This window comes from Lactuca serriola, chromosome 9 (genome assembly GCF_051521515.1).
Source record: "Lactuca serriola cultivar US96UC23 chromosome 9, Lser_US96UC23_V15, whole genome shotgun sequence".
Taxonomy (NCBI): Eukaryota; Viridiplantae; Streptophyta; class Magnoliopsida; order Asterales; family Asteraceae; genus Lactuca; species Lactuca serriola.
The window spans coordinates 39,715,678-39,739,205 of record NC_136416.1 but is presented as its reverse complement, the minus strand read 5'-3'; the positions used below and the strand labels follow the sequence as shown (position 1 = coordinate 39,739,205).

Here is a 23,528-nt window from a genome sequence, read left to right as displayed (position 1 = left end):
TGTGTGACGTTTGGTTTTTACTAGCCTTACTCTTGTTCCCTTACTTCCAGGTTGTTTTTCTAGTATTTACTTCCGACTTTGTTGCTTATATTTGGTTTCATTATCTGCGGTATCACTATATTTGTCCAATATTTACCCGCTTACCCTTGCTCCTATTGCTTATGTTATGATTAAGGACTTCAAGAAGCACAAACATGATAATAAAGATGCAAAGAACAATAAAGAAAGAACACAAGGATGTAATGGAGTTCACTTGATCCGAGTAATAAAGCTACATCTACAAATGAACTAGAGAGATTTACTGATAATCTTGAATACACACTTTTTTCATTAGGGTTATAGTCATACAATGAGATCAATTTAATAAATGTTTGACCTAATTCATGGGCCTATGACATCACTGACATAAGCTAGCCCACAATAGAAAACTCGGTCCAAAAGTTACTAGGCCTAACAAAGTTCAGAGTCTAGGACTAGTTCTGATCACTTAAGGCTAAAGCATGATGTACACCGAAGGTGAAGCTCAAGTAATAAGGTTTGATGTCATCACTAGTTGTGCTTCGGTGCTTGGCCGCAACAAACTACCTACCTTTCACCTACACTTCTGACTAGTTCACAACCTACAGTTATGCGTAGATTTTGCTATATGAACTTCATTGCACCAACAACTTTGCTCCATGCTTGGTCTCTATAGCTGTGTAGCATCAATCAGGTTAAAGGAAAAAATCAAACTTCACAACTCAACAAGTTAGCCTTACTTATCTTTTATTTCCAACTTTATGATTGTATCTGTTCTTTTTCATTGAATGGCAACAAAGGTTGCTTTTTATATGCAAGAGAGAACCATTTGTAAGCTTGCGATTTTTTATGTCGGATGTCATGAATGAACTCACTATTCCTAACTTTGCGTGGAGGTTGCCTACATCTTACCAACCATTTACCTCTTTACTTGGGTATTGTTGTTGCTTTGTTTACTTGGAGCGTTTTGATACTCATTCAATTGTTGTAGTCCCCGTATGATTGACCTACCAGAAGGGAAACACATAAGTGAAGTCTTGGGTCAAAGCCCGGGTATCCCAATTCTGTCTTGGTGTACATTCGAAATTTCCCCCCAACTCAGTCTATTATTTCCACAGTTCCCATTCCTTTCCCGGTGATCATCGACATAGTCACATAAATATACGTCAACCTCTCTACTTTTGCCCCATATTGTTCCCCCATCTAAGAGCGACCAGTTTTGATCTTGGGTCGTCCAACATTTGCTTGTATTTGTTTATATGGCCCTGATCATTTGCGTTAACCAGTTAGGTTGTAGTACCCATTACACCAAGTAAACATATGGATTTATCCCATTCAAAAATGTCCCTTCTAAAATAGTTTATGGTATTCTGATAGGTTATCCCGAAAACCTTTCAAACTGATTTTAATACTCTTGGAATGTCTCATCTTGCACTGTTGCCAAAAAATTGCTCATATGGGTTGCTTTCTTTGTTAATTGGAAACGATCTAATAGTTGCCCTTTTAAATGCTCCTATGATGTAAATTGCACTCGTTGCTCACTTAACTGGAACCATGTAATGGTTCGTCCCTTAATACATACTGTTGTTGTTAGACTATGACTTGGAACTTAGTGATCCGAATGAAAAACCTGACCCGAAACAAAGTGAAGAAACCCGAGTAGCAATTTCGAAGGGATAAGTGTTTGGAGTAGGCTGGGTATGCGCTCGGCCCAATAGTTGCTTTGGTTTTCAGTTGGAAGTATTCATAAGTAGGTTTTTCAATGTATCACTTTCAAAATAGTCGAGTTATAGCAGAGATCTCTGGTTTATGCTCGTGGATGTAGGTTGCATCAACCGAACCATGTTAATTTTGTATATCATTTTTATTGCCTTTCTTTGATTGCTTGCACAACAGTTTTTGTTGCTGTTTTTCAGCTCCAGCAACCTCTCATCTAATGTGGCGAGAACCTCAATGTGTATTTGTACAACTTCTGCACGAAACAGTTTGACAACCACTTCTAGCTTGGATTCCAAGGTATCGTTTTTCTTGTTTGCCATAGCAAAGAAAAATTTGGAATACTACTTTTTGGGTGAATAGTACCGTGAAAGTTAAATTGAACAGTATAAGTGGATAAACATTGGCATCAATGAACAGTGGCATAGATGAATAATAACTTCAGATGAGTAGTATCATCGGTGAAGCGGTGAAGAGTAACAAAGTGGTTATTTCAAAATCTTCATGCTATGATACCAGTTTGATAAGAGTTATCAGAGCATGGATAATCATTAATTAATTAGTCACTAAACAAAACAAAATTACAAGATAAATCCTACAATTCGAGAAGTAGGCAATCTCCTAAGGTAGAGGTCACCCGTGAAGGAAGTGGAAAGATAGTATGACATTAGACTTGAAAGAGTTAGCTTTTAATGAGGACCTGACCTGATATAGGAGGGTGTGGAAGCTTAGGAATCACGGTAGTGGAATAGTGTAGGAGTGGTCTAGGCACTAGGAGGGGTGGACCCAAAAAATTTCGGGGGCAAATTTTTTAATAACTTTTTTATGGGGGGCAAATTTTTTTGATGAATCAAAATATATAATTTTGAAGGGTTAAAATATTTTTTTTTTGAAAAAAAACTTATTTTTTAGTGATTTTTTTTTTATTGTGAGGGCAGTTGCCCCCACTGCCCCCACTCTATGGCACTAGCTTCCTTTCAATTTTGAGTAAATTACATGAATGTTCCCTATGGTTTGGGATAATTTGCACGCTTGGTCCCTAACTTATTTTTTTAACTCGGAAGGTCCCTATTGTTTGTTATTGTTGCACACTTGGTCTTTATTGTTTGTTTTTGTTACGCATTTGGTTCCTATCTTATGTAAAAAGACAATTATTTAAATAGAAAGAAATGGTAGGATAGGTAAGGTAAGGTGAGAAGGTGGGGTTGGGGTGTATTTATTTAAATAAATTAAAAAATCAAGGAAAAAATAAACTTTTTATGTAAGACAGGGACCAAGCGTGTAACAAAAACAAATAGTAGGAACCTTCCGAGTTAGAAAAATAAGTTAGGGACCAAACGCATAAGTTACCCTAAACCATAGGGACCATTCGTGTAATTTACCCTAACATTTTTTATCTTTATCTGAACACATTAAATTGTAATAGTATGATTTTTTGTAATCAGTTTTAAGACATTAATTATCTATAAGATTCAACAAAGAATATATAGAAAAAGTATTATAACCAAGCACCCTAGAACATACAAGTGGCAATTTCAACCCATTTACCTTTAAAAAAATGGGCTGATTTCGATTATAGTTTATCTCCAATGGGTGAAATGGTTCAAAAGTAGAGACTAAAGTGTATGTAAATGCTTACAACATCCTAAATTGCATTATTAAAACATACTATTATATTGTAATACAGTAACAGTATAACTTTGTAGTTTGTAATCATATTTAATTAACACTTTAATTAATAATTATGTAATAACAATTTAAAAAGGCTGGACAAAAACCTATTTCCACCAAGCATGCTAGAACTTAAGTTGGCAACTTTTAGCAATTTACCTAAATATGGGTCGATTTTGTCATATTTTATATCCAAACAAATCAAATGTTTCAAAAATCTCCCAAAGCATATCTAAAGATTTAAACAGCAACAATACCCAAATTTCATAGGAAATATTGTATAAGGGGGAGGTCACATGTAGGCAGCCATACCAGTTAGAGATGCTGCTTCCTAGAAGACCACCAACAAGAAGAGTTTCACGCCAAAGGTGAATAACAAGAAGGGGGGGGGGGGGGGGGGGGGGGGGGGTGGGGGTTTAAAAGAGCTGAACGTAAAAAAAATGAAATAAATAAGAAGATTAATATTGTACTTACACTACTAGAAACATGGGTTTTAGCGACGGAAAAATCCGTCGCTATTCCGTCGCTAAATGTTGTTTGCAATGGATCGGCGACAGATTCACTCCATAGGTAATAAAAAGGTGGCTAATTTCTCAGCAAGGGTTTTAGCGACGGATCGGGTTTTTCCTTGCGACAAAGGTAGCGACAGAGTATCCGTCGCTAAATGTCACTCAATGCATTCCGTCGCTATTCTGTCGCGAATTTCCATGAACAGTTTTTTTTTTCCGTAGCTAATCCCTTGCAAAATTCATACATTAAATTTTTTTCCTTTCCGTCGCTGATCCGTCGCACACTTTAGACATGATTTTTTTTCCGTAGCTAATCCCTCGCAAAATTCATGCATTAAAATACTTTTTATTTTCTCACCACGAACTTATAATATCATTTTTTTATTATGATTCTAAAAGAAAAAAAATACTACAATCATCAAATTATTATACTAAAGAACATCAAATAATGATACAACCAAGCATTACAATACCAAAACTATCAAAGTTTACCAAAGTGTCATTCAAGAAACATCCAAAAACGAAACTATCTTCATTTTAGAACCAAGAAATCCAAGAAATCCAAAATATGCAAAAGAGGTACAAACAGAAAAAAGTTTAACCTTCAAAATGACATTTTAGCTGCTATCTTCATTTCATGTCCATCCAATCATCTTCGGTTCTCATTCCTATAAAACATTATTCAAAACAATAAAAAACATCAAATACAAAAGGTTAACAAGTCATTCAAAAACATCAAATACTAATGGTTAACATCATATTACCTCTACTTTTCAATTTCCCATCATATTTTGCAAGGCTGCATACATCTTCTCCATTGCTTCATATTTTGCATCAATTTGTTGTTGTTTGGCATCTATTGCTGCAGCTTTGGCATCCATTTCCTCACGCATTTGTTGATGTTTAGCTTCCATTTCTGCAGCTTTAGCATCCATTTCGCCACGCATCTCGTTTCGTACACGTTCATAGACAACCTAAAGTACAATACCATGATAGGAAACTTTGTAAGTACAATGCCATGATAGGAAAATTTGTAAGTACAATGCCATGATAGGAAACTTTGTAAGTACAATGCCATGATAGGAAACTTTGTAAGTATAATACCATGATAGAAAACTTTGTAAGTACAATGCCATGATAGGAAACTTTGTAAGTACAATGCCATGATAGGAAACTTTGTAAGTACAATGCTATGATAGGAAATTTTTATAAAGTACAAAATTAAACAAACCTCTTGGGATGTTATTGTACTAGATGTTCCTTCCAAAAAGCTCGCTGGATCAGACACAGATCCGAATCCATATATTCTTCCTTTCTTGACTCCTCCGGAAACATCACACCATGTTTCATTATCCAAGAGGGGGTGGCAACTAGTATCATCACCAAACTTAGCCACCATAGCACTTTCATAAGCCTCCTATTATAGCAAAAAAAAAAATATGAAAAAATAGTAACATGAAATAAGGAATGGAATGGTTCATTCCATCCCATTAAATTCATAATACTCAAACCTTGCATAAAGTTGATTACTACTTACAAAACACTTAATTACAACTAGGCAGAGGATCAAACATTTAGAGATAATAATTTGTTTCTTTTCTTTTGTAAGTTGATTACTACTTACGAAAGATTTGTTTTCTGTCAATTAGTTGCTTTAACAAAGTCATTAACCCGAGTAGTAGGAAGTTTTGTTTCCTACAAAAGAATTGAAAATACCTTAACTTTAGCTGCCTTTGGTGTAATGTACTCTTGAGTAGACCGTTTAGTGTGCAACCTTGCATAAAGTTCAACTCCTATAGGAGGGCGTTTAAGCATTGCTTGCTACAAAATCCATTAGTAATACATTAAAAAAACAAAACAAAAACTCAACAGTCTAAGTGGAAACTAACGTGAGATGCAAACATCTTACCATTCTTTTCTTATGTTGACGAATAGATATAGAACCCCCGGTATGTTTGGAAACAGAGCCATCTTCTAATTTATTTCTGTTATTTTTCCCTGATTGTGATAAACGTTTCCATTTGGATGTGGTCCACACTTCATTGATCATTTTCTCCCAATACTCTTTTTTTATCCAATTTGGACGATAGTCCTTTAGCAAATTTAAATCACCTTCTAGTGAGGCATTCACATTTGCAGCTTTGGCAAGTTTTAAAGATGCTTCACGTGCTCTTCGCATTACGTCAGGAAATCGTTTCTTCATACAGTCTTCCCATACCATGCGAGCAAGAACATCAGTCTCTTCGGGCCAAACATACAAACCCTACATGTAGATCACGCATACAATTATCTTTTTCATTTTATACCAATTTTTACTTTGATAAACCATAAAAATAATAAGTACAAACCTTGAAGTGTTCCCACATTGCATCACGATGTTCTTTGTCAACCTTCTTCCATGAGGTCCATGGGCCGTCAAACATCGTCTTCAGTATACATGTGATGGCTCTGATCACTGAAATCTGATCCGTAAATCTTGCAAAAATTTAAAAATTAAAAAATTAGCATTAGTATTATCATTAACAAGTAAATTCATTTTCACAAACAATTGTAAAATTAACTTTAGTACTCCTTTTCAGAATCGACTTCAATGAACTTCCTTTTTGATGGGTTACTTGGAACTTGTTCTAAGATGTTTGATCCTCTAACTGAAGAAGAAGGTTGACTTTCTGCATCATTGTATGATTGGGATGCATTTCTATCTCCAGCATCACGACCACTAATGTGACTACCACTGCGACCACCACCACGGGCTCCTCGTTGCGCCATTAGTCAAAAAAATAACCCTTAAAATCAAGAATTAATAAACTATTGGTTAGAACAAGTATGTATTATAATAGAAAATTATAGACGTAAGAGAAGGTAACATGCTATAATATACAAATAAATGAAAGTGCAATGTATATAGAAAAAGAAAACGATCATTTTAGCTAAAAAGTTATTTATAAGGTCCATTAGGCAAAATATATAGTTCCAAATACATTGTTTCATTCTACATTTTTAGTAATTACTCATCATCAGAATTATCATCACATATGTTTTCATCTTCAATATCATCTTCGGATGAATCATCCAAGTTATCATCAACTTCTTCATCCTCTTCTCTCTCAATGTCATTGTCATTAACTTCTTCTATTTCTCCTTCAATTACATGAGAAAGGGGTCCTGCCACCTCATTTGCACCGCTACTTGTAGAAGGTAAAGTCGCTTCACTTTCTTGAAAGAATTGGTCCTCTTCATCCTCATCATCATCTTCTTCAGTAACACATTGTCGTAGATCATATACACCCCTTGGTTTCGTCTTGACGACAGCCCACCAATCTTTCAAATCCTTCATTGCAGGATATGGTGCATAATACACTTGTTCTGCTTGTGACGCTAGGATAAACGGATCTTCATTTCTTAGCCTTGATTTGTATTTAATATCAACCAAATTATGCTTTCGATCCACACGTACCCCTTCAGTAGGGTTAAACCATGTACACTTGAACAATACTACGACACAACGCCCTATGCCTTGATATTCTACTTCCAAGACCTCATCCAACAACCCATAATAGTCACACTCAGTCTCATTGTAACAAGTACCTCTTACACATACACCACTATTGTGTGTGACCCGTCCATCACCATATTTTTCAGTATGAAACTTGTAACCATTGACAAAGTATCCTTTATAGGACCTAACATGTCGTAATGGTCCTCGTGCAAGGCATTTCAGATGTTGATTGATATCATTTGATTGTTGAAAAACCTACATTGATAAATTCATTTGTTAACTAATTCACAGGGGAAGACACTTTGGTAATACAAAATTTTCTCGTATCATACTCACATGATCTTTAAACCACTTAGCAAAATGTTGATCCCTAAACCTTTCAAATGCTCCATCATCCATATCAGGTTGGCTTTGGATCACATAATTTTCAAACAACCTTAAAAAATAACAAAATTTTTAGAGTTTCACGAAATCAAGGAAAAATAGATAACTTGACATACCTTAAAAAAGGTAGAACCTCAACACAATTGATCAAGATGTAATTATGAGCAATACGCATCTCATCATCTGTCAAAGGCCTCCGTTGACCACTTTTTTCGAATAATCTTCGAGATGGAACTTTGAAAATGCTTAATCGAGAGTCGACCATGGTATAACTAGGAATGTATGGGGCAAAATTACGCGACTCACGATTCAACCGGGTTTCAATTGTAGGCAAAAAGTATTGTGAGCAAAAAGTCGATATTTCTCCAATCATGTAAGCCTCAACAATGGACCCCTCAACCTTCGCATGGTTTTTTATTTTTCTTTTCATTGATCCCAATTTCCTAAAAAGATGTTGGAAAAGACTTATTAGAAATTCCATAGGTTTTATGGTAGAATATTTTGTATGGTAAAAAATATACCTTTCATAAAGATACATCCACCTATATTGAACCGGACCACCAAGCATAGCTTCTCGAGCTAAGTGGATAACAAGATGCTCCATTGAATCAAAGAATCCAGGTGGAAATATTTTTTCCAACTTGCAAATGGTTTCAACAATAGTAGTTTGCAAGCGTTGTAAGTCATCTACGCGTAACACCCTTGAACATATTACACGAAAGAATGTACACAACTCTGTAATTGCATCCCATGTTGAGTTTGGCACCATACCTCTTAGAGAAATAGGCAACAATCTTTGAAGAAATACATGGCACTCGTGACTCTTGAATTTGTAAAAGCTATTATCATCTACATTAACGCACCCCCCCAAGTTTGAGGCGTATCCGTCCGGGAATTTAAGTTTAATCAACCATTGGCATATTTTAGCTACTTGTTCTTTGCTCAAAGCAAACGATGCTCTATTTTTCATATCCTTATTTCCCTTCTTCCATGTATGCCATTGCACTCGATTGCAATACATTTCTATATCTTTTCTTGCATTCATGTTGTCTTTGCTTTTCGGAGTGTCCATCACGGTGTTGAAAAGATTTTCAAACACATTTGTCTCAATGTGCATGGGATCAAGGTTGTGTCGTATTAACAACTTTCGCCAATATGGTAGCTCCCAAAAGATGCTCCTCTTAACCCAATTATGAGTAATCCCGAAACCAGGCAATTTTGCATTCTTCGCTCTAAAAGGTTTGCCTTCATAAACAGTTGGAAAGTGTCGTACTTGCTCCCAAATCTGATCACCGGTTAATATTGGTGGGGGGCTAGATCGCTCAACCTTATTAGCCAGAAATCCTGTTTTGTCACCCCGATATGTGTGTTGTTCAGGTAAAAATTTTCGATGGCAGTCAAACCAACATGGTTTACTACCATGGTGTAACCGAAACGACCCCGACTCACCCATACAATACGGACATGCTAACTTGCCATGTGTGCTCCATCCCGACAACATTGCATAAGTAGGAAAGTCACTAACTGTCCAAAGAAGTATAGCTTTCATTGTGAAATTGCATTTAGTCGAAGCATCATAAGTGACAACACCGTCTGTATATAGCATCTTTAACTCGTCAATTAGTGGCCTGAGAAACACATCTATATTTTGACCTGGGCTCTTTTTTCCAGGAATAACTATGCTTAATTGAACATATGGTTCTTTTAAGCACATCCAAGGAGGCAAGTTATAAATTGAAAGGAAAACAGGCCAACATGAATACGGGGTTGTATTTGAGTTATTTGGACTGAACCCATCGGTGCATAGCCCAAGGCGAACATTCCGTGGTTCACTTGAAAATTCTTGATGCATTGAGTCGAAATGCTTCCAAGCCTCACCATCACTTGGATGGACCATCAAACCCGGTTCCGTTTGATGTTCATAGTGCCATGTCATTTGCTTTGCCGTCTTTTTTGTCAAATACAACCTTTGGAGTCTAGGAGCAATCGGCAAGTACCTCATAACCAAATAAGGCAGTTTGCCACTCTTGTACCGATCATGATCACACACTCGACACTTAGTCAAATCAGAATCTGCCCCATAGAATATCATGCAATGGTTTTTGCAAGCATGGATCTTTTTTTCTGGGAGTCTAATTATTTTCAAAAGCTTCTTCGTCTCATAGAAGTTCTCAACTAGTTTCTCACCTTTGGGTAGCATCCGCTTAATTATAGGAAGTATGTGATCATAAGCAGCCTCAGATATATTGTATTCTGACTTCCAATGCAACAACTCTGTTGCAGCTTGTAATTTTGAATAATTTTCACATCCATCCCACAAAGGTTCATCAGCGTCTTCCAACATATCATAGAACCCCTTGGCATTTGGATTCGGGAGTTCCTCCATTACATCCATCAACATTTGTGTACACCCATTAACATCATCATCATCTTCCATCGGATCCTGCATCGGATTAGAAGATTCTTCCTCATGCTGAGATATTGTATTTCTTTCACCATGTGCCCACCAAGTTGTGTAATTAGGAGTGAAACCGTTTTGTAACAAGTGAAGCTCTACATCACCTCTTGTTTTATAATACATGTTCTTGCATTTAAAACAAGGACATCTAATATAATCCCCATCAACAGTTGCTTCATTAGAAAAAGCAACATCCAAAAATCCTTTGACGGATGCATGATATGTTGTGCTAAGATACCCATGATCTAACCTTTTGTACATCCAATCTCTATCACTACGTGTTGACATAATGACTAGCTACAAACAAATATATAACTATTATTTAGAAATTAGATAATGCAATCATATCCACATTACTAAAAGCATCCTTGGAAACTACAGTTATACTACATGAAATACTTATTTTTATTAAAAGCATCACCAAAAAGATAATTATGGAAAACTAGAACTATAGGGACCAAAAGTGTCTTGCTTATTTCCCTCTTTCACAGTGACCAAAATTGTAATTTCAGAAATTTAAAACTTCAAGGACCAGAAATTTAACTTTTGCAAATTAAAAACTACAGGGGCTAAAAATGTAATTTTGGAAAATTAAAACTACGGATTATAAACTTGTTTAATTATAATAATATTTGTTATAATCAATGTTTTTTATACGTGTCTTTACGACACATATTAGAAAATCCCTAAAAAGTTTTTATTACCTATGTTCTTTTTAAAAAAAAAAATTATACATCATGTAACTAAATTTGGTAGGTATGATTATGACCTATTTTAAATAATTAAAACCGACAACAGTTTACATAATATTAATTTCCTGGTATCATCAGATAGGTACCCTGCTAGCACATGAAACTCTAAACACAAATGAAGATTAACCAATGCAATAGATGTAGTTGTTTGAGAAGTACTTACATTTACAAAAATAAAAATATATATATAAATATATAAAAAAAGACATGCATCAAAGGTGGCACAAACCCTCCACCAACTGTGCACTTAATTTTTGGTCCTAATTAACTCCCAAGTGCATGTGAGATGTGACCAACGAGTTATGTAGTAAGAAAGTACTTTCATCATATATATATATATATATATATATATATATATATATATATATATATATATATATATATATATATATATATATATATATATATATGGCTTATCCTAACAAATCCGAGACTATTTGATCAGACAAATTAAATTAGGTTATGGTGTGTACATATATAACTTGTGAAGGCACTGGAACGGTAAGTGTTTTATTTTGGAAAATTAAAACTACAGGGGCTAAAAATATTTATTTATATCTTAACATCTTTTTCATATGTTCTTTTGTCTGCTTTCATTAGTAATCCCCACATTTGTAGAGAGATTTTCTCCACTCGAATCCCTTATGTTAGATGTGTTATCTGTAAAGGATTTTTATTATTTGAAAAGGTATCCCTTATTGTTTCTCCGTCTTCTATATCTCATTTGTGAAGATTAATATTAGGGTGTTAAGGATGTTATATTTTTGAATTTAAGTGTGCATTACAAGTCTCCTCCTAAAGCACTCCTGCACACTCCTAGACATATTGGTTCACTATTGATGCAGTTAATGAAAAATAATGTTAAATAACTTCTAAGCTTATGTATAGATTTGATACAAATTGAAAACATGGTTTTGACAGTGAATTACTTTTTTCTGTTTATTTTAAAGGTTGAAGGGATCATATGCTAGTTGTCTCTTCCATTTGATTATTAATATCTTTAATCTATTACCCACATGATCATATATGAAATCGTTGAATGAGTTCAGTAAGAAATGAGTTAAGAACAAGATGAAAAATCCATTATGTATGATATGTGATAAGGGACCTGAGAAATCTAAGGGACCTGAGAAAGCTATTGATTTTGGCATGTCTATCTTCTTCAAGCCAGGTGACTATATCTCTCCTTCCAGAATTACCATAAATTAAGGATTACAGCTTCTAGTCAGGAAATTAGTAGACAATTAAGGTTCCTAATCATTGTATCTATTGGATACACACAATCTACTGTCTTATTCTACTTAGCTGCCTTATCTTAGGACAAAATCAGTTCAATGATCTATATTAGAAAACATCACTTAACATGAAGATTGAGTATAGTTGGAATAGTTAGAAATCTTTAATGAACCTTCTAATAAACAAGATGTTAAATATACAGGTGAGAAGTTCTCTGAAATAGTTGGAAGCCCATATTACATGGCTCCAGAGGTCCTCAAGCGTAATTATGGACCAGAGATTGATATCTGGAGTGCAGGAGTAATTCTTTACATTCTATTATGTGGTGTTCCTCCATTTTGGGCAGGTAATAGATAATTCTTCTTTCTTAGATAGTAATTGCTTTCTTACTCTTCTGTATATAGTGATTGATTATAGACATTTAAACTAGTCATTTCTTCTATCAATCTTCTTAGTGTACAAGTTACAATTCTATCAGCTTATGGTTAGTTTTTTTTCATAATGCAGAGTCAGAGCAAGGTGTTGCACAAGCCATTCTTCGTGGGCATCCCTCAGATCAGTTTCAGGTTCAGGTTTGATAACAAGACAGGGGAGAAAGAGAGAGTCTTTTAATCCAAAAAGAAACAGCCCTAGCCCATATATACAGGGGCAGCAATGCAGTTACACAGACCCTTTTGAACTTTGTGAGGCTGTTTAGAAAAGCTCATGAAGAAAACTATAAACATGCTAAACTAGATAAGAAGAAAGCTTAGAAAGAGGTTGAAATGGAGAGGGCAAAGGGTATTAACTTAACAAAAAAACAAATATAATAAAATTACAAGAATATGCAAAGCATGTTGATACCCACACACCCAGAAAGAAAGTCAAAGGGTGTTTGTTGACCAAAGGAACCTGAAAAGGGTATGGTTGTCCATGCACATACACATACACATACACCCACAGTTCCTTTATCTGTTAGTTACACTTCACAGGGGTGATGTTGAAATTCCAGTGTTAGAAAAAGTTAGTCACTATTCTAGGAGCATGTTCTTAGGTTTGTGATCATGACTTTTGATCCACTAGAGCTAACATGAAGAAATGAGATTTTAAGAGAATCAATGGGGAAACACATTATTGTTAGAAGCATGTTGCTTGAGATGCTAATTGATCTAGTAGTGACCATTACATCAGAATAGCTTCTTGAACAATGGCATAAGATTGCCTCCTCCAAGTTTATAACTTACTTTTTTGATGAAGCAATTCATCCTATAACTATGAGATGGGTGATGAATCTTCTCCATTCAAACAATGATTTCCTAAGAAACTGGTGCTGTTGGGCTTGCTGCAGAGCATATGGATGCATGTACAGAGATGACAGGAGAGCTTCAGGGTGAGGCTTTGATGCACAAAACTTATGCTACCAGGCTTATATAGGACTAAAGCAACCAATCAAGCCCTATATCAAGTTCTTATTCTAAGTATCTATTCTAATAAGATTGAAAAATTATTCAAAATTACATATTTGAGCCGATCAGTAGCAAAGAGTAAGAAATTAAACCCTAACGCAATCGATATAAGAGGAATGACGATTGAAAAAGGAAAAAAAAAACAGAGAAATTAAACCCTAACGTAATATATTCTGCAATTGAACCAAACCTAACCTAATATATGACTAAAGCAAATAAAATCAAGAGGTTTACCTGAATCAGAAGTTAAGGAAGAATAGGCTGCGGGAATCGGAAGCTGCAATGGTCCATGGTGTCGTCATCTGTTTGAATGGAGATGGTGAGATTAGGTTAAGCTGCAACTCGAGAGTCAAACTTCGTGTTCAATTAGAGTGATAAAGCAGATTTGGGAGGGAAGGAGACTTACACAAACTTCGTGAAACTGGACTTGGATTCGTCAATTTTAGCGAGAGATCTTCAATTAAAAAAACATAGCGTGTGTATGCTCCCTCGGCGTTCTCTCGCTAAATACATACCAGATGGCAACAAGTCGAAGATTTTTTTTCCCTCGTTGAACCCTCGCCAAATGCCTTCGTTTTCCACCGATTACCGAGGAATAAGGGCGCGTCGATAAAGACTTGTAACATCCGTAACTTATCCCTCGCTAAACCCTCTCTAATATGCTATATGTTGAATAAATAAAATACTTGTTTAAACCCTCGCAGATCTCTCGTAATTCCCTCTCTATAAGCCAAAATTTTGCTACAGAATAGATCCCTCTCTAAATTCGTAGCTGAAAGTCAACTTTCTAGTAGTGTTAGTGTTGGACTTTAGCAACAACAATACACCAAAATAAGTAACAGGGACAGGAAAGCAACCTTTACAGGGAACAAAATTTAGAAGGGCAAAAGTGGAAAATCTGGACAGGGAACAGGGTATACCAAAGCTTTAGAGGCTTTTCTTATTGAACTTGATAACAGAGAAAGTGACACTTCAGTCACGTACATAGCTAGACTATTTAAAACAAAAACTTGCATAAAAATAGGAACTAACTCCACTAAGCTAAAGACCAGGACTTTCAAACACTGGTTACATGACTCACTGTTATTTCCCCATTCTCTATGCATTCACGAATAAAATGGAATCTTATATCTATGTGCTTGCTCCTTCCATAGAAGACTGGGTTCTTCATGAGGTCAAGTGATGAACGATTATCAACCAACAGAGTTACAGTTGGCACAGTTTGCCCAGGTATTTCCCTGAGGAGTCTTCTAAGCCATATTCCTTGGCAGGCTGCTAGAGTGGCTGCCATAAACTCTGCTTCACAGGAGGATAAGGCAACATATCTCTGTTTTTGTGAGGCCCATGTAATCATATTTCCATTCACATAAAATGCCATTCCACCTGTACTTCTCCTATCATTCACATCATTCCCTAGATCACTGTCAGTGTATCCAGAAATCACAACTTCTTTTCTTCCTCTTGAGTACTTCAGACCATAGTCAAGGGTGCCTTTCACATACCTAAGTATTCCCTTAACAGCCTGAAGGTGTTTTGTAGTTGGCCTTTCCATGTAGCAGCTAACTACTCCAACTGCAACGATATGTCTGTACGGGTATGGGTCAGATACCTGAGTCTTCATGCAGGCCCAAGGAGTCTGGGATGCTGTGGAACCCAGGACTTCAAACACCTTTGTTGAAGTGAAGAAGGATAAGATGGCTTTGGCTGCTATCTATCAAGGGATACCAGAGGATTTGCTATTGTCCTTGGCTGAGAAGAAAACAACAACCAAAGAAGCTTGAAGGCATTGAAGACAATGTTCCTGGGGGTAGACCGAGTCAAAGCAACAAGGATTCAAACATTGAAGGTTGAGTTTGAATCCTTAAGCAAAAAGAAGAGAGAAGGAGACTCCAAATCTAAATCAAATCGAGGAGGTGATTGGAAGGCTGAAGCCCACGAAGAGAGGATGAAAGGTCATGGAGAGAGTGACGAGAAAAAACTTCTCTTGACTCATAAAGAATGGTCAAAGAGGAACAAGAAGAAAACAGAGGGAGAAACCAAGGAAAAGTCAATAGGGGCAATGTTGGAAACTCACGTGGTCGAGGCAGAGGCAGAGGTAGGACTGGTGGCCGTGGAGGTCGTGGTAGAGGGGGTTCATATCAACAGCAGGAAGGCAATCACCAAGCATCTGGTAGTCAAGACAAGAGTGGAATCCAATGTTACAATTGTCAGGAGTTCGGACACTATGCAACTGAGTGTAAGAATCCCAGAAGAGAAAGATATCAAGAAAACAATCGGATACAAGACCACCATGACAATGAACCTACTATGTTTCTATCAACCTTCGAACATGGTGAAGTGTTTCTCAATGAAGAAAGCGTGACCCCACAATTAAGATCACAAGGTGACACCTTCAACCAGTCAAGTATGTGGTATCTTGATACAGGGGCTAGTAATCACATGACTAGAGACAAGTGCAAATTCAAGAATCTAAATGAGTCAATTCAAGGTTATGTGAAGTTCGGTAATGAAGCAAAAGTCCGTATAGAAGGAAAGGGCTCAATTTCATTTCAGTGCAAGGATGGGAGTCAATGCAAGCTTGATGAGGTATATTACATTCCAGACTTATGCAATAATATAATAAGCCTGGGACAATTAGGAGAAGATGGTGATGAAATAAGAATTAAGGATCCATTTTTATGGGTTCATGATGCCACTGGAAAACTATTAATGAAGGTTCAAAGGTCATCTAATAAGCTCTATAAGATAGAGCTGGAAGAGGCTAGAGCAGTGTGTCTAACTGCGCAAATCAATGACCCAACATGGTTGTGGCATGCGAGATTGGGCCACATAAACTTCAATTCAATGAAGCACATGGCAGACGAGAAGTTAATTAAAAGGATACCCAACATAAACATTCCTTTGCAGCCTTGTGAAGGGTGTTTAGTGGGAAAGCAGACAAGGAATCCTTTCCCCTTACACATGAATTATAGAGCAAAGAAAAGGTTGGAACTTGTTTATGGGGACCTCTGTGGTCCGGTTTCATCTCCTACACCCTCAGGGAACAAGGTATTTCATGTTAATAGTCGATGACTATAGCAGAGTAATGTGGGTTTACTTAATGAAATCAAAGGATGAAGCTCTGCAAATTTTCAAGAACTTTAAGGAGAAGGTAGAGACTGAAATTGGGGAGAAAGTGAAAGTCTTGAGAAAAGATCGTGGAGGAGAATTTCTTTCAAATGAGTTCACCATGTACTACAACAAAACCGGGTTGGAGAGACACTACACAGCTCCATACTCCCCACAACAAAATCGGGTAGTAGAGAGGCGTAATTGTATAGTTTTGGAGATGATGAGGTGTAATTTAAAGACCATGGAGATGCCAGATGTATTATGGGGCGAAGCTGTGACACACTTTGTTTATGTTCTGAACAGAGCACACATTAAAGCTTTAAGGAATAAAACCCCATACAAGATGTGGATTGGGAGAAAGCCACATATTGAACATCTCAGGGTATTTGGATACGTTACACACATGAAGATTGCAAAGAGCCACCTGAAGAAGTTGGAAGACAGAAGTGTTTGTCTAGTTCATCTGGGAATTGAAAAAGGATCGAAAGCCTATAGATTATTTGACCCAAGTACTAGGAAACTGTATGTGAGTCGTGATGTTGTCTTTGAAGAAAAAAGAAGTTGGAAGTGGGAGAAGAGTGCGAAGATCAGAACAACGTTCGACATGATTTTTACCGTCGAAGGTTTTGACTTTGACGAAGAGATATATGATGATGAAGGCGAGTGGAAATCGATCACTCCAGATCAAGAAAATGGGTCACCGATTGATAATAGTGATTGAGCCGAGAATGTGCAATCCATCAATTCGGGTCATCCACAAACGAGCCCATCGGATTCTCCATTAAACACATTGGGTACACCCAATTCTCCCAGTACTCTCAATTCCCCAATTTCGTCTACGACTCCAAGCACCGCTTCCAGCTCCACAGGTGGAGGTGCCCCAAAACGGTATAGACTGCTCTCAGATCTATATGAGAATACGAAGGAAATTCACATACCTCCATAAGAGCTCATGATGATACACAGCAATGACGAACCAACATCGTACAGAGAAACAAGTAAGAAAAGGGAGTGGGTAGAAGCAATGGACGTAGAACTAGCCTCAATTGAGAAGAGCAACACCTGGAAGTTAGTTGATCTTCCGAAGAATAGAAGGGCTATCGGATTAAAATGGATATACAAGCTAAAGCGAGATCCAAACAGGAAGATTGTAAAGCATAAAGCCAGAATTGTGGCAAAAGGGTACATTCAAAATTAAGCATGGAATTGATTATGACAAGGTTTTCGCACCGGTGGCCAGAATTGAGACAATTCGACTCATTCTAGCCTTAGCCGGATCAAATGGGTGGAAGGTGCATCATCTGGTTTGTCAGCGTTCCTAAATGGCGAATTAGCAGAAGAAGTCTATGTTGCCTAGCCAGAAGGATACCAGGAGAAAGGCGAGGCACACAAGGTTTACAAGCTGTCAAAAGCCCTATACGGTTTGAAACAAGCGCCCAGGGCCTGGAACGCTTGTTTGGATCAACACTTGAAAAACCTAGGTTTCAAAAGATGTGCCCATGAATACTCGGTCTACACGAAGAAAGAAAGTGACGAGAACATGCTGATCGTTAGAGTGTATGTAGATGATCTTCTGGTGACAGGGAGTTGCTCTGTAAGTGTTCAGACATTCAAACAGAATATGAACACCAATTTCGAAATGAGTGACCTTGGTCTCTTGACGTACTACTTGGGAATTGAAGTGAACCAGCAAGCAGATGGAATCAGTCTAAAGCAAGAAGCCTATGCCAAGACTCTTCTCACTAAAACTCGTATGCAAGACTGCAATCCCACAAAGAGCCCAATGGAACACATGCTTCAACTCCGGAAAAATGAAGAAGGTGAATTGGTAAATCCCACAGAGTATCGAAGTATAGTTGGTGGGTTAAGGTACTTAACCCATACTCGACCAGACATCACTTTTGCAGTTGGAATGGTCAGCAGATTCATGGAAAAGCCAACTGTGAAGCACCTTCAAGCAGTAAAATGTATACTGAGGTATGTTAAAGGCACCCTTGATTTCGGTTTGAAGTACTCTAAAGGGATGAAAGATATCACCCTCACCGGATGCACTGATAGTGATCTGGGAAATGATGTAAATGATAGAAAAAGTACAGGTGGTATGGTGTTCTATGTCAATGATAATCTCATTACATGGGCACCGCATAAACAGAGGTGTGTGGCACTCTCTTCCTGTGAAGCAGAGTTTATGGCAGCCACTAAGGCTGCTTGTCAAGGAATATGGCTAAGAAGACTCATTGGTGAAATAACCGGGCAAAAGATACCACCTGTAGCATTATTGGTTGATAACAGATCATCTATTGATCTTATGGAAAATCCAGTCTTCCATGGCAGAAGTAAACACATAGATATTCGATTTCACTTCATCCGTGAATGTGTGGAAAATGGGGAAATCACTGTGAAACATGTATGGAGCAAAGAGCAAAAGGCTGATATTTTTACTAAGTCACTAGGAAGACTGAAGTATGAAGAGATGCGATCACTCCTTGGAGTTAAAAAGGTCTGAACTTCTGAATTAAGGGAGAAAATGTGATGAAATAATTCTGAAGTTTATTTGTTTTATGCACGTTTAGTTTTAGCTTTGAATAAATCAAACCATGTGAGTTTAGTAGGACCGGGTCTCAAGTTTAAGTGGAGTCAGTTGCTACTTTGTAGCATATCTTTTAGTTTAAATAGCTTGTTTTATTTGGTGAACGAGACAACACCTCTTTGTAATTGTCTAATGAATAAAGCAGTGCAGCTTTCTGCCCCTGTGTATTGTCTGTTTTGTCCTACTTCATCTTTTATACACTGTGAAGACTAGTGAAAGCTGTTTTACGGTTTTGCCCTTCCTGTCATTCACAAGTTTTTGTCCCCTGTGCAATTCACTACTGTTGTCCCCTGTTTCTTGCCTTGGTAAAAAGACTTTGTTGACCCTGCAAAGTACCAACAAGAAGCTCAAAAGATAGAATAAGGATGTAATACATACACTACTTCCATGTCATGATTTTAAGCCTCCACTCCATCCAACGGGACCCTTTTGTCGCACAAAATTTTTAACCATCTCACCTTGCAAAAAAACTCTTGTGGTTGCCCTCCACTTTAACCATCCTACCTTATCGCAAAAAGCTCGGGTAGATTTTTTCCTTTCATCTACAAGATCCTCTAAATACTTGCAACCAAAGTGCAAATTATTTTCTTTTTCTTTTACATTCACCACGAATGAAAAGGTGATGAACTCACATCTTAATTTTTTTGCATCCAATTATACTCGCACACAGCACCCTATGTTTTCTATGCATTTTGATGATATCTTGAAAGAACCAAATTTTGTAGTATGCTGCGAAGAGAACGAAGAAGAAAAGTGTGAAAAAAAATATACAATCAATAAGCATGGTTTAGCAAAATGAACTTTCAAAATTAAAAAAGCATCAAATAGTTCCTCGCATGCTTAGCTCTATATGTGTGCAGGGAATGGTAGTTCTGGTAAATTATAGAATATTGTGAATTTGAGTCATACATATTAGGAATACATCTCACCACTACAAGTTAAATAAACTGCTACTAGGTGCAGTCCAGCCACTGTTATCAGACTTAATTAAAATTATCTGCATGCATTGAGAGTTGTCTACATAGATGTTCAAAAAATATTTAAAGAAATGATGGCACACTTGGGAAAAGGGGAGGAAAAAAAATAAATGACAACAAGCTTGTAAAAAGTTAAGATTAGCGCGAAGCCTCATTTTCCTGATTTCTTCCATTAAGTCGTATTCTTTCTGCATTAACTAAAAAAGAACACACATATAAAAGCTTACCAGACTAAGTCATGTCCCTATCAAATCCATTCACTAAGAAACAACATCCAAGAAATTTAATAAGATATAAGGATTAAGCTCAAACCTCACTTAATTTGGAGCAATTATTTAGTTATACCTTGTCATCAGGATAACTTCTCTAGAAACTCCAGCCACCAAAATGGGATACTTTCTAATCACCACAAAGTATGACAGTGAAACCTCGAAAATGCCACCCTTTAGCCCACCAATATTTCTGTGCGTTCTCAATTGGGTGGCCTTGGTTTTTGGAAATTGTTTATTCGCCATTTCTACTTTATTTGAAGCAAGTAGGTTGTTACTCAACAGCCAACATAAGACCAATGACAAAGGCATTGGAGCATAACTTTCAAAGACTCGAAATCATATTCCATATATCAAATTCTTTCAAATTCTTGAACTCTAAAAAACTACATTGTCACTATCAACATAATCCCCAAACACCATCCTCTGTTCAAACGTCCATTTGAAAAGCATAACCATATAGAAACCAAATTAGAAGTGACTTTGAGATCAATTGATCCAACACATGGTGTTCGTCAATGTTGATATTGTTTTCCATGGGTTTCTGTGAATCTTGAAAGGAAGGTGGCTCTTAAATAGACTCTGGGTGTTTGGCAAAAAAAACTTATTACTTATTAGCTTATAAGCTAATAAATAAGTGAGTTAACTGATGAAAAAATAGTTTATTAGAAGTTTCCCAACAGAAATAAGCTATTTTTATCCAAACACTTATTTAGCTTATAGCTGTGTGAAACCGCTAATAAGCTCCTTAAATAAGCTTAGCCAAACACCCTCTCAGGTTCCACCCAAAACACTACAAAAAGTTTGGGTTATGCTGTTCTGCAAACCCACTTGGAAACACAAGCTGCTTCAGGTTCTACCCTCTTATTGATTGATTTCACTGTTTTTCTTATAATTGTTCCGAAATATGTCCCAAACATATCAATTTCATTGATGAAGCCTGCATGATTGTCAGTTTTTACATACCAAAACTCAAAATCTTCATGATATTAGTGCAACATGTTCAAGATGCGGAGAGACTTTAGTTGATGTGGCTTCCATTGATGAAACCGATGATTTGATTCGAAGTTTTCTGCTTAATCCTGAGGCCCCTTTCCTGAAAGTTGCAGTGTGGCAGAATTGCAAAAAGACCGGCTGCATACCCTGGCCATTGGTAGGGCTGGTTAGTTTTCTCAAATCAATGGCCTAGCCTATCTTTTCGTGTGCCCTAACGAATGGCTTATACAGCAGCCCAATTTAATAGGTAAGGCTAGTGGTATACATTTTCACCACCTTAGTGTCGCATAATCTATCGACATTATACACTAGGAAATAGAAAACAATGAATATTTTAGTATATATATATATATATATATATATATATATATATATATATATATATATATATATATATATATATAGGGAGAGAGAGAGAGAGAGAGGAACGATTATTTGAGAACTCAAAGTTTCCCGAGAACCCGAGAACTAAAGGTGGAACGTTGGATCAAAAAAAGGAAGGGTCGAGATGCAAGGTGGCGTTTTTGTAAATAAATAAACAAAAAAAAGGAGGGGTATCTTAACTAATTCAGTCAGGGTATTATAGGAATAAAAGTATAATTAAATGATTTCTTAAATCTAATATCTGATAAAATAAATTTTCATCTCTCTCTCTCTCTCCTACCCGTTTTCCTCTCTCGCTCAAACCTACAATCCATCCTCCGACGACTCACCTCCATCGAATAGCCTCCAACCTCCTCCATCATCCTCGTCGATCGCCTCTCTCCTCCCTTCACCGGCCACCTCTACATTGGTTGACTGCCACACTCCTTGCTCTCACGTTCTTCATAGAAAAAACTCCACTGAAGATGCTTTGATTTTGAATCGGTTTGTCTGCCATTATTGCACATCCGTTCTCCCTTGTTTCTCTATCATCATCGGACTACTCCATTACGATCGAGATCTCTCTTCTTCCTTTGTCGGTGCGCCTTCATCACCGGATATGTTTCTCCTACATATTGATCTGATTTGGTAAACGCCTTCATATCTATATCGATTTCTGATTTTTTTTATTCAATCATGTTGGCTTCGATCTGACCTACTGCCATTACTTTCTGTGTATTGGAAGTCTACTAGATGAAACCAACACCTTTGTAAAAGGAGAAATAGGAGAATTAGGGAATTTTTTGATGATCGATAGAATATCAGATTGTTATTCCTCTTAAGAACTCTATTATGTGCAACTACCGATTAGATAACAGAAGGAGAAAAGGATAAGTGTTCTTCATTTATTCTACCATTGCTTGTTTCCTATTTTCTTTCTCTAATCTTGAATATTGTATTAGTTTCCTTCACCTTGATGGATTTTTAACCATTCAGAGTTGGAAAATATCTTTTATTTGTTTTTAGCACACAATATGTTTGTTGAAATGCTTCAAAGAATGTTTTCACCCTTTACCTTTGTTAATTGTGCTTTTGTATTGGTAATTTCATCCCATTGACTATGGTTCTTGTGACCTGCCACCTGAGGATATTTCCAAATCAAATGATTGGCAAGATTTTGCTGACCAGCTAATCACTAAAGATGATGCTACAATGCCAAATTAGGGAAATATTTGTTAACTATTAGAAGTTAATTTGGAAATCCACATTTGCTTTTTCTGTTAAGTCGTGCCTTATGTTATAAGTAAAGAAGAAGTGGTTTGTAAGATAATTTTGATTTGTTTTTATCTTAATTGTAGAATTGTAGTTACAGGCCTATTTTTGGATTTGGTGTGGCTCTTTTAGAGTTTTTCACATTGGTAGCAACACTCATCTTATATTGACAAAAACCAATAGATTTCTTACTTGTATTCATCTTGATTTCTAGGTGTGTATCAAAATAGACACAGAACAGGAGTCTGAATGGAATGCAGCA

The 23,528-nt window shown here is 36.7% G+C and overlaps 3 protein-coding genes and 1 long non-coding RNA gene across 8 annotated transcripts; 1 reads left to right on the top strand and 3 right to left on the bottom strand.

Moving 5' to 3' along the window:
* Positions 1-4,374: 4,374 nt before the first annotated feature.
* Positions 4,375-6,613, bottom strand: LOC145072498 (uncharacterized). The gene is made up of 7 exons (XM_079018939.1): positions 6,476-6,613; positions 6,263-6,389; positions 5,824-6,177; positions 5,631-5,735; positions 5,146-5,331; positions 4,679-4,888; positions 4,375-4,582 (listed from the first exon to the last, which is right to left on the bottom strand). Exons 2-6 carry the CDS (start codon positions 6,335-6,337, stop codon positions 4,688-4,690), a joined length of 921 nt encoding a protein of 306 aa, XP_078875065.1. The 5' UTR covers positions 6,338-6,389; positions 6,476-6,613; the 3' UTR covers positions 4,375-4,582; positions 4,679-4,687.
* A 225-nt stretch (positions 6,614-6,838) lies between these two features.
* On the bottom strand, positions 6,839-21,854 carry LOC145072497 (uncharacterized). 5 transcript variants are annotated; one of them, XM_079018935.1, is made up of 8 exons: positions 20,712-21,854; positions 14,546-20,118; positions 14,095-14,460; positions 13,923-13,990; positions 8,319-10,552; positions 7,914-8,240; positions 7,750-7,849; positions 6,839-7,668 (listed from the first exon to the last, which is right to left on the bottom strand). In XM_079018935.1, the coding sequence occupies exons 5-8, from the start codon at positions 10,541-10,543 to the stop codon at positions 6,922-6,924; spliced, it is 3,399 nt and encodes a 1,132-aa protein (XP_078875061.1). In that variant the 5' UTR covers positions 10,544-10,552; positions 13,923-13,990; positions 14,095-14,460; positions 14,546-20,118; positions 20,712-21,854; the 3' UTR covers positions 6,839-6,921. The 5 variants fall into 5 exon arrangements, with proteins under 5 accessions (XP_078875061.1, XP_078875062.1, XP_078875064.1 ...); XM_079018936.1 differs by having other exon boundaries at positions 19,505-20,118; XM_079018938.1 differs by having other exon boundaries at positions 19,768-20,118.
* LOC145072499 (uncharacterized) lies at positions 12,148-12,789 on the top strand. Its single transcript, XR_013691038.1, has 3 exons — positions 12,148-12,178; positions 12,446-12,589; positions 12,751-12,789. It is a non-coding gene; the product is annotated as an uncharacterized LOC145072499 (long non-coding RNA).
* On the bottom strand, positions 14,746-15,240 carry LOC145075574 (secreted RxLR effector protein 161-like). Its single transcript, XM_079021772.1, has one exon. The coding sequence runs from the start codon at positions 15,238-15,240 to the stop codon at positions 14,746-14,748; it is 495 nt and encodes a 164-aa protein (XP_078877898.1).
* Positions 21,855-23,528: the final 1,674 nt, after the last annotated feature.

What these genes read in the sequence shown, in the direction of transcription:
- LOC145072498 (XM_079018939.1), bottom strand. Translation starts at nt 6,337, where the DNA reads ATGTTTGACGGCCCATGGACCTCATGGAAGAAGGTTGACAAAGAACAT. An exon ending in CAATGTGGGAACACTTCAAG is followed by an intron (nt 6,178 to 6,262) that starts GTTTGTACTTAT and finishes ATCTACATGTAG; the next exon opens with GGTTTGTATGTTTGGCCCGA. An exon ending in GTACAATAACATCCCAAGAG is followed by an intron (nt 4,889 to 5,145) that starts GTTTGTTTAATT and finishes ATTGTACTTTAG; the next exon opens with GTTGTCTATGAACGTGTACG.
- LOC145072497 (XM_079018937.1), bottom strand. Translation starts at nt 10,543, where the DNA reads ATGTCAACACGTAGTGATAGAGATTGGATGTACAAAAGGTTAGATCAT. An exon ending in GAGGTTCTACCTTTTTTAAG is followed by an intron (nt 7,850 to 7,913) that starts GTATGTCAAGTT and finishes TTATTTTTTAAG; the next exon opens with GTTGTTTGAAAATTATGTGA. An exon ending in CTAAGTGGTTTAAAGATCAT is followed by an intron (nt 7,669 to 7,749) that starts GTGAGTATGATA and finishes TTATCAATGTAG; the next exon opens with GTTTTTCAACAATCAAATGA.
- LOC145075574 (XM_079021772.1), bottom strand. Translation starts at nt 15,240, where the DNA reads ATGGAAAGGCCAACTACAAAACACCTTCAGGCTGTTAAGGGAATACTT.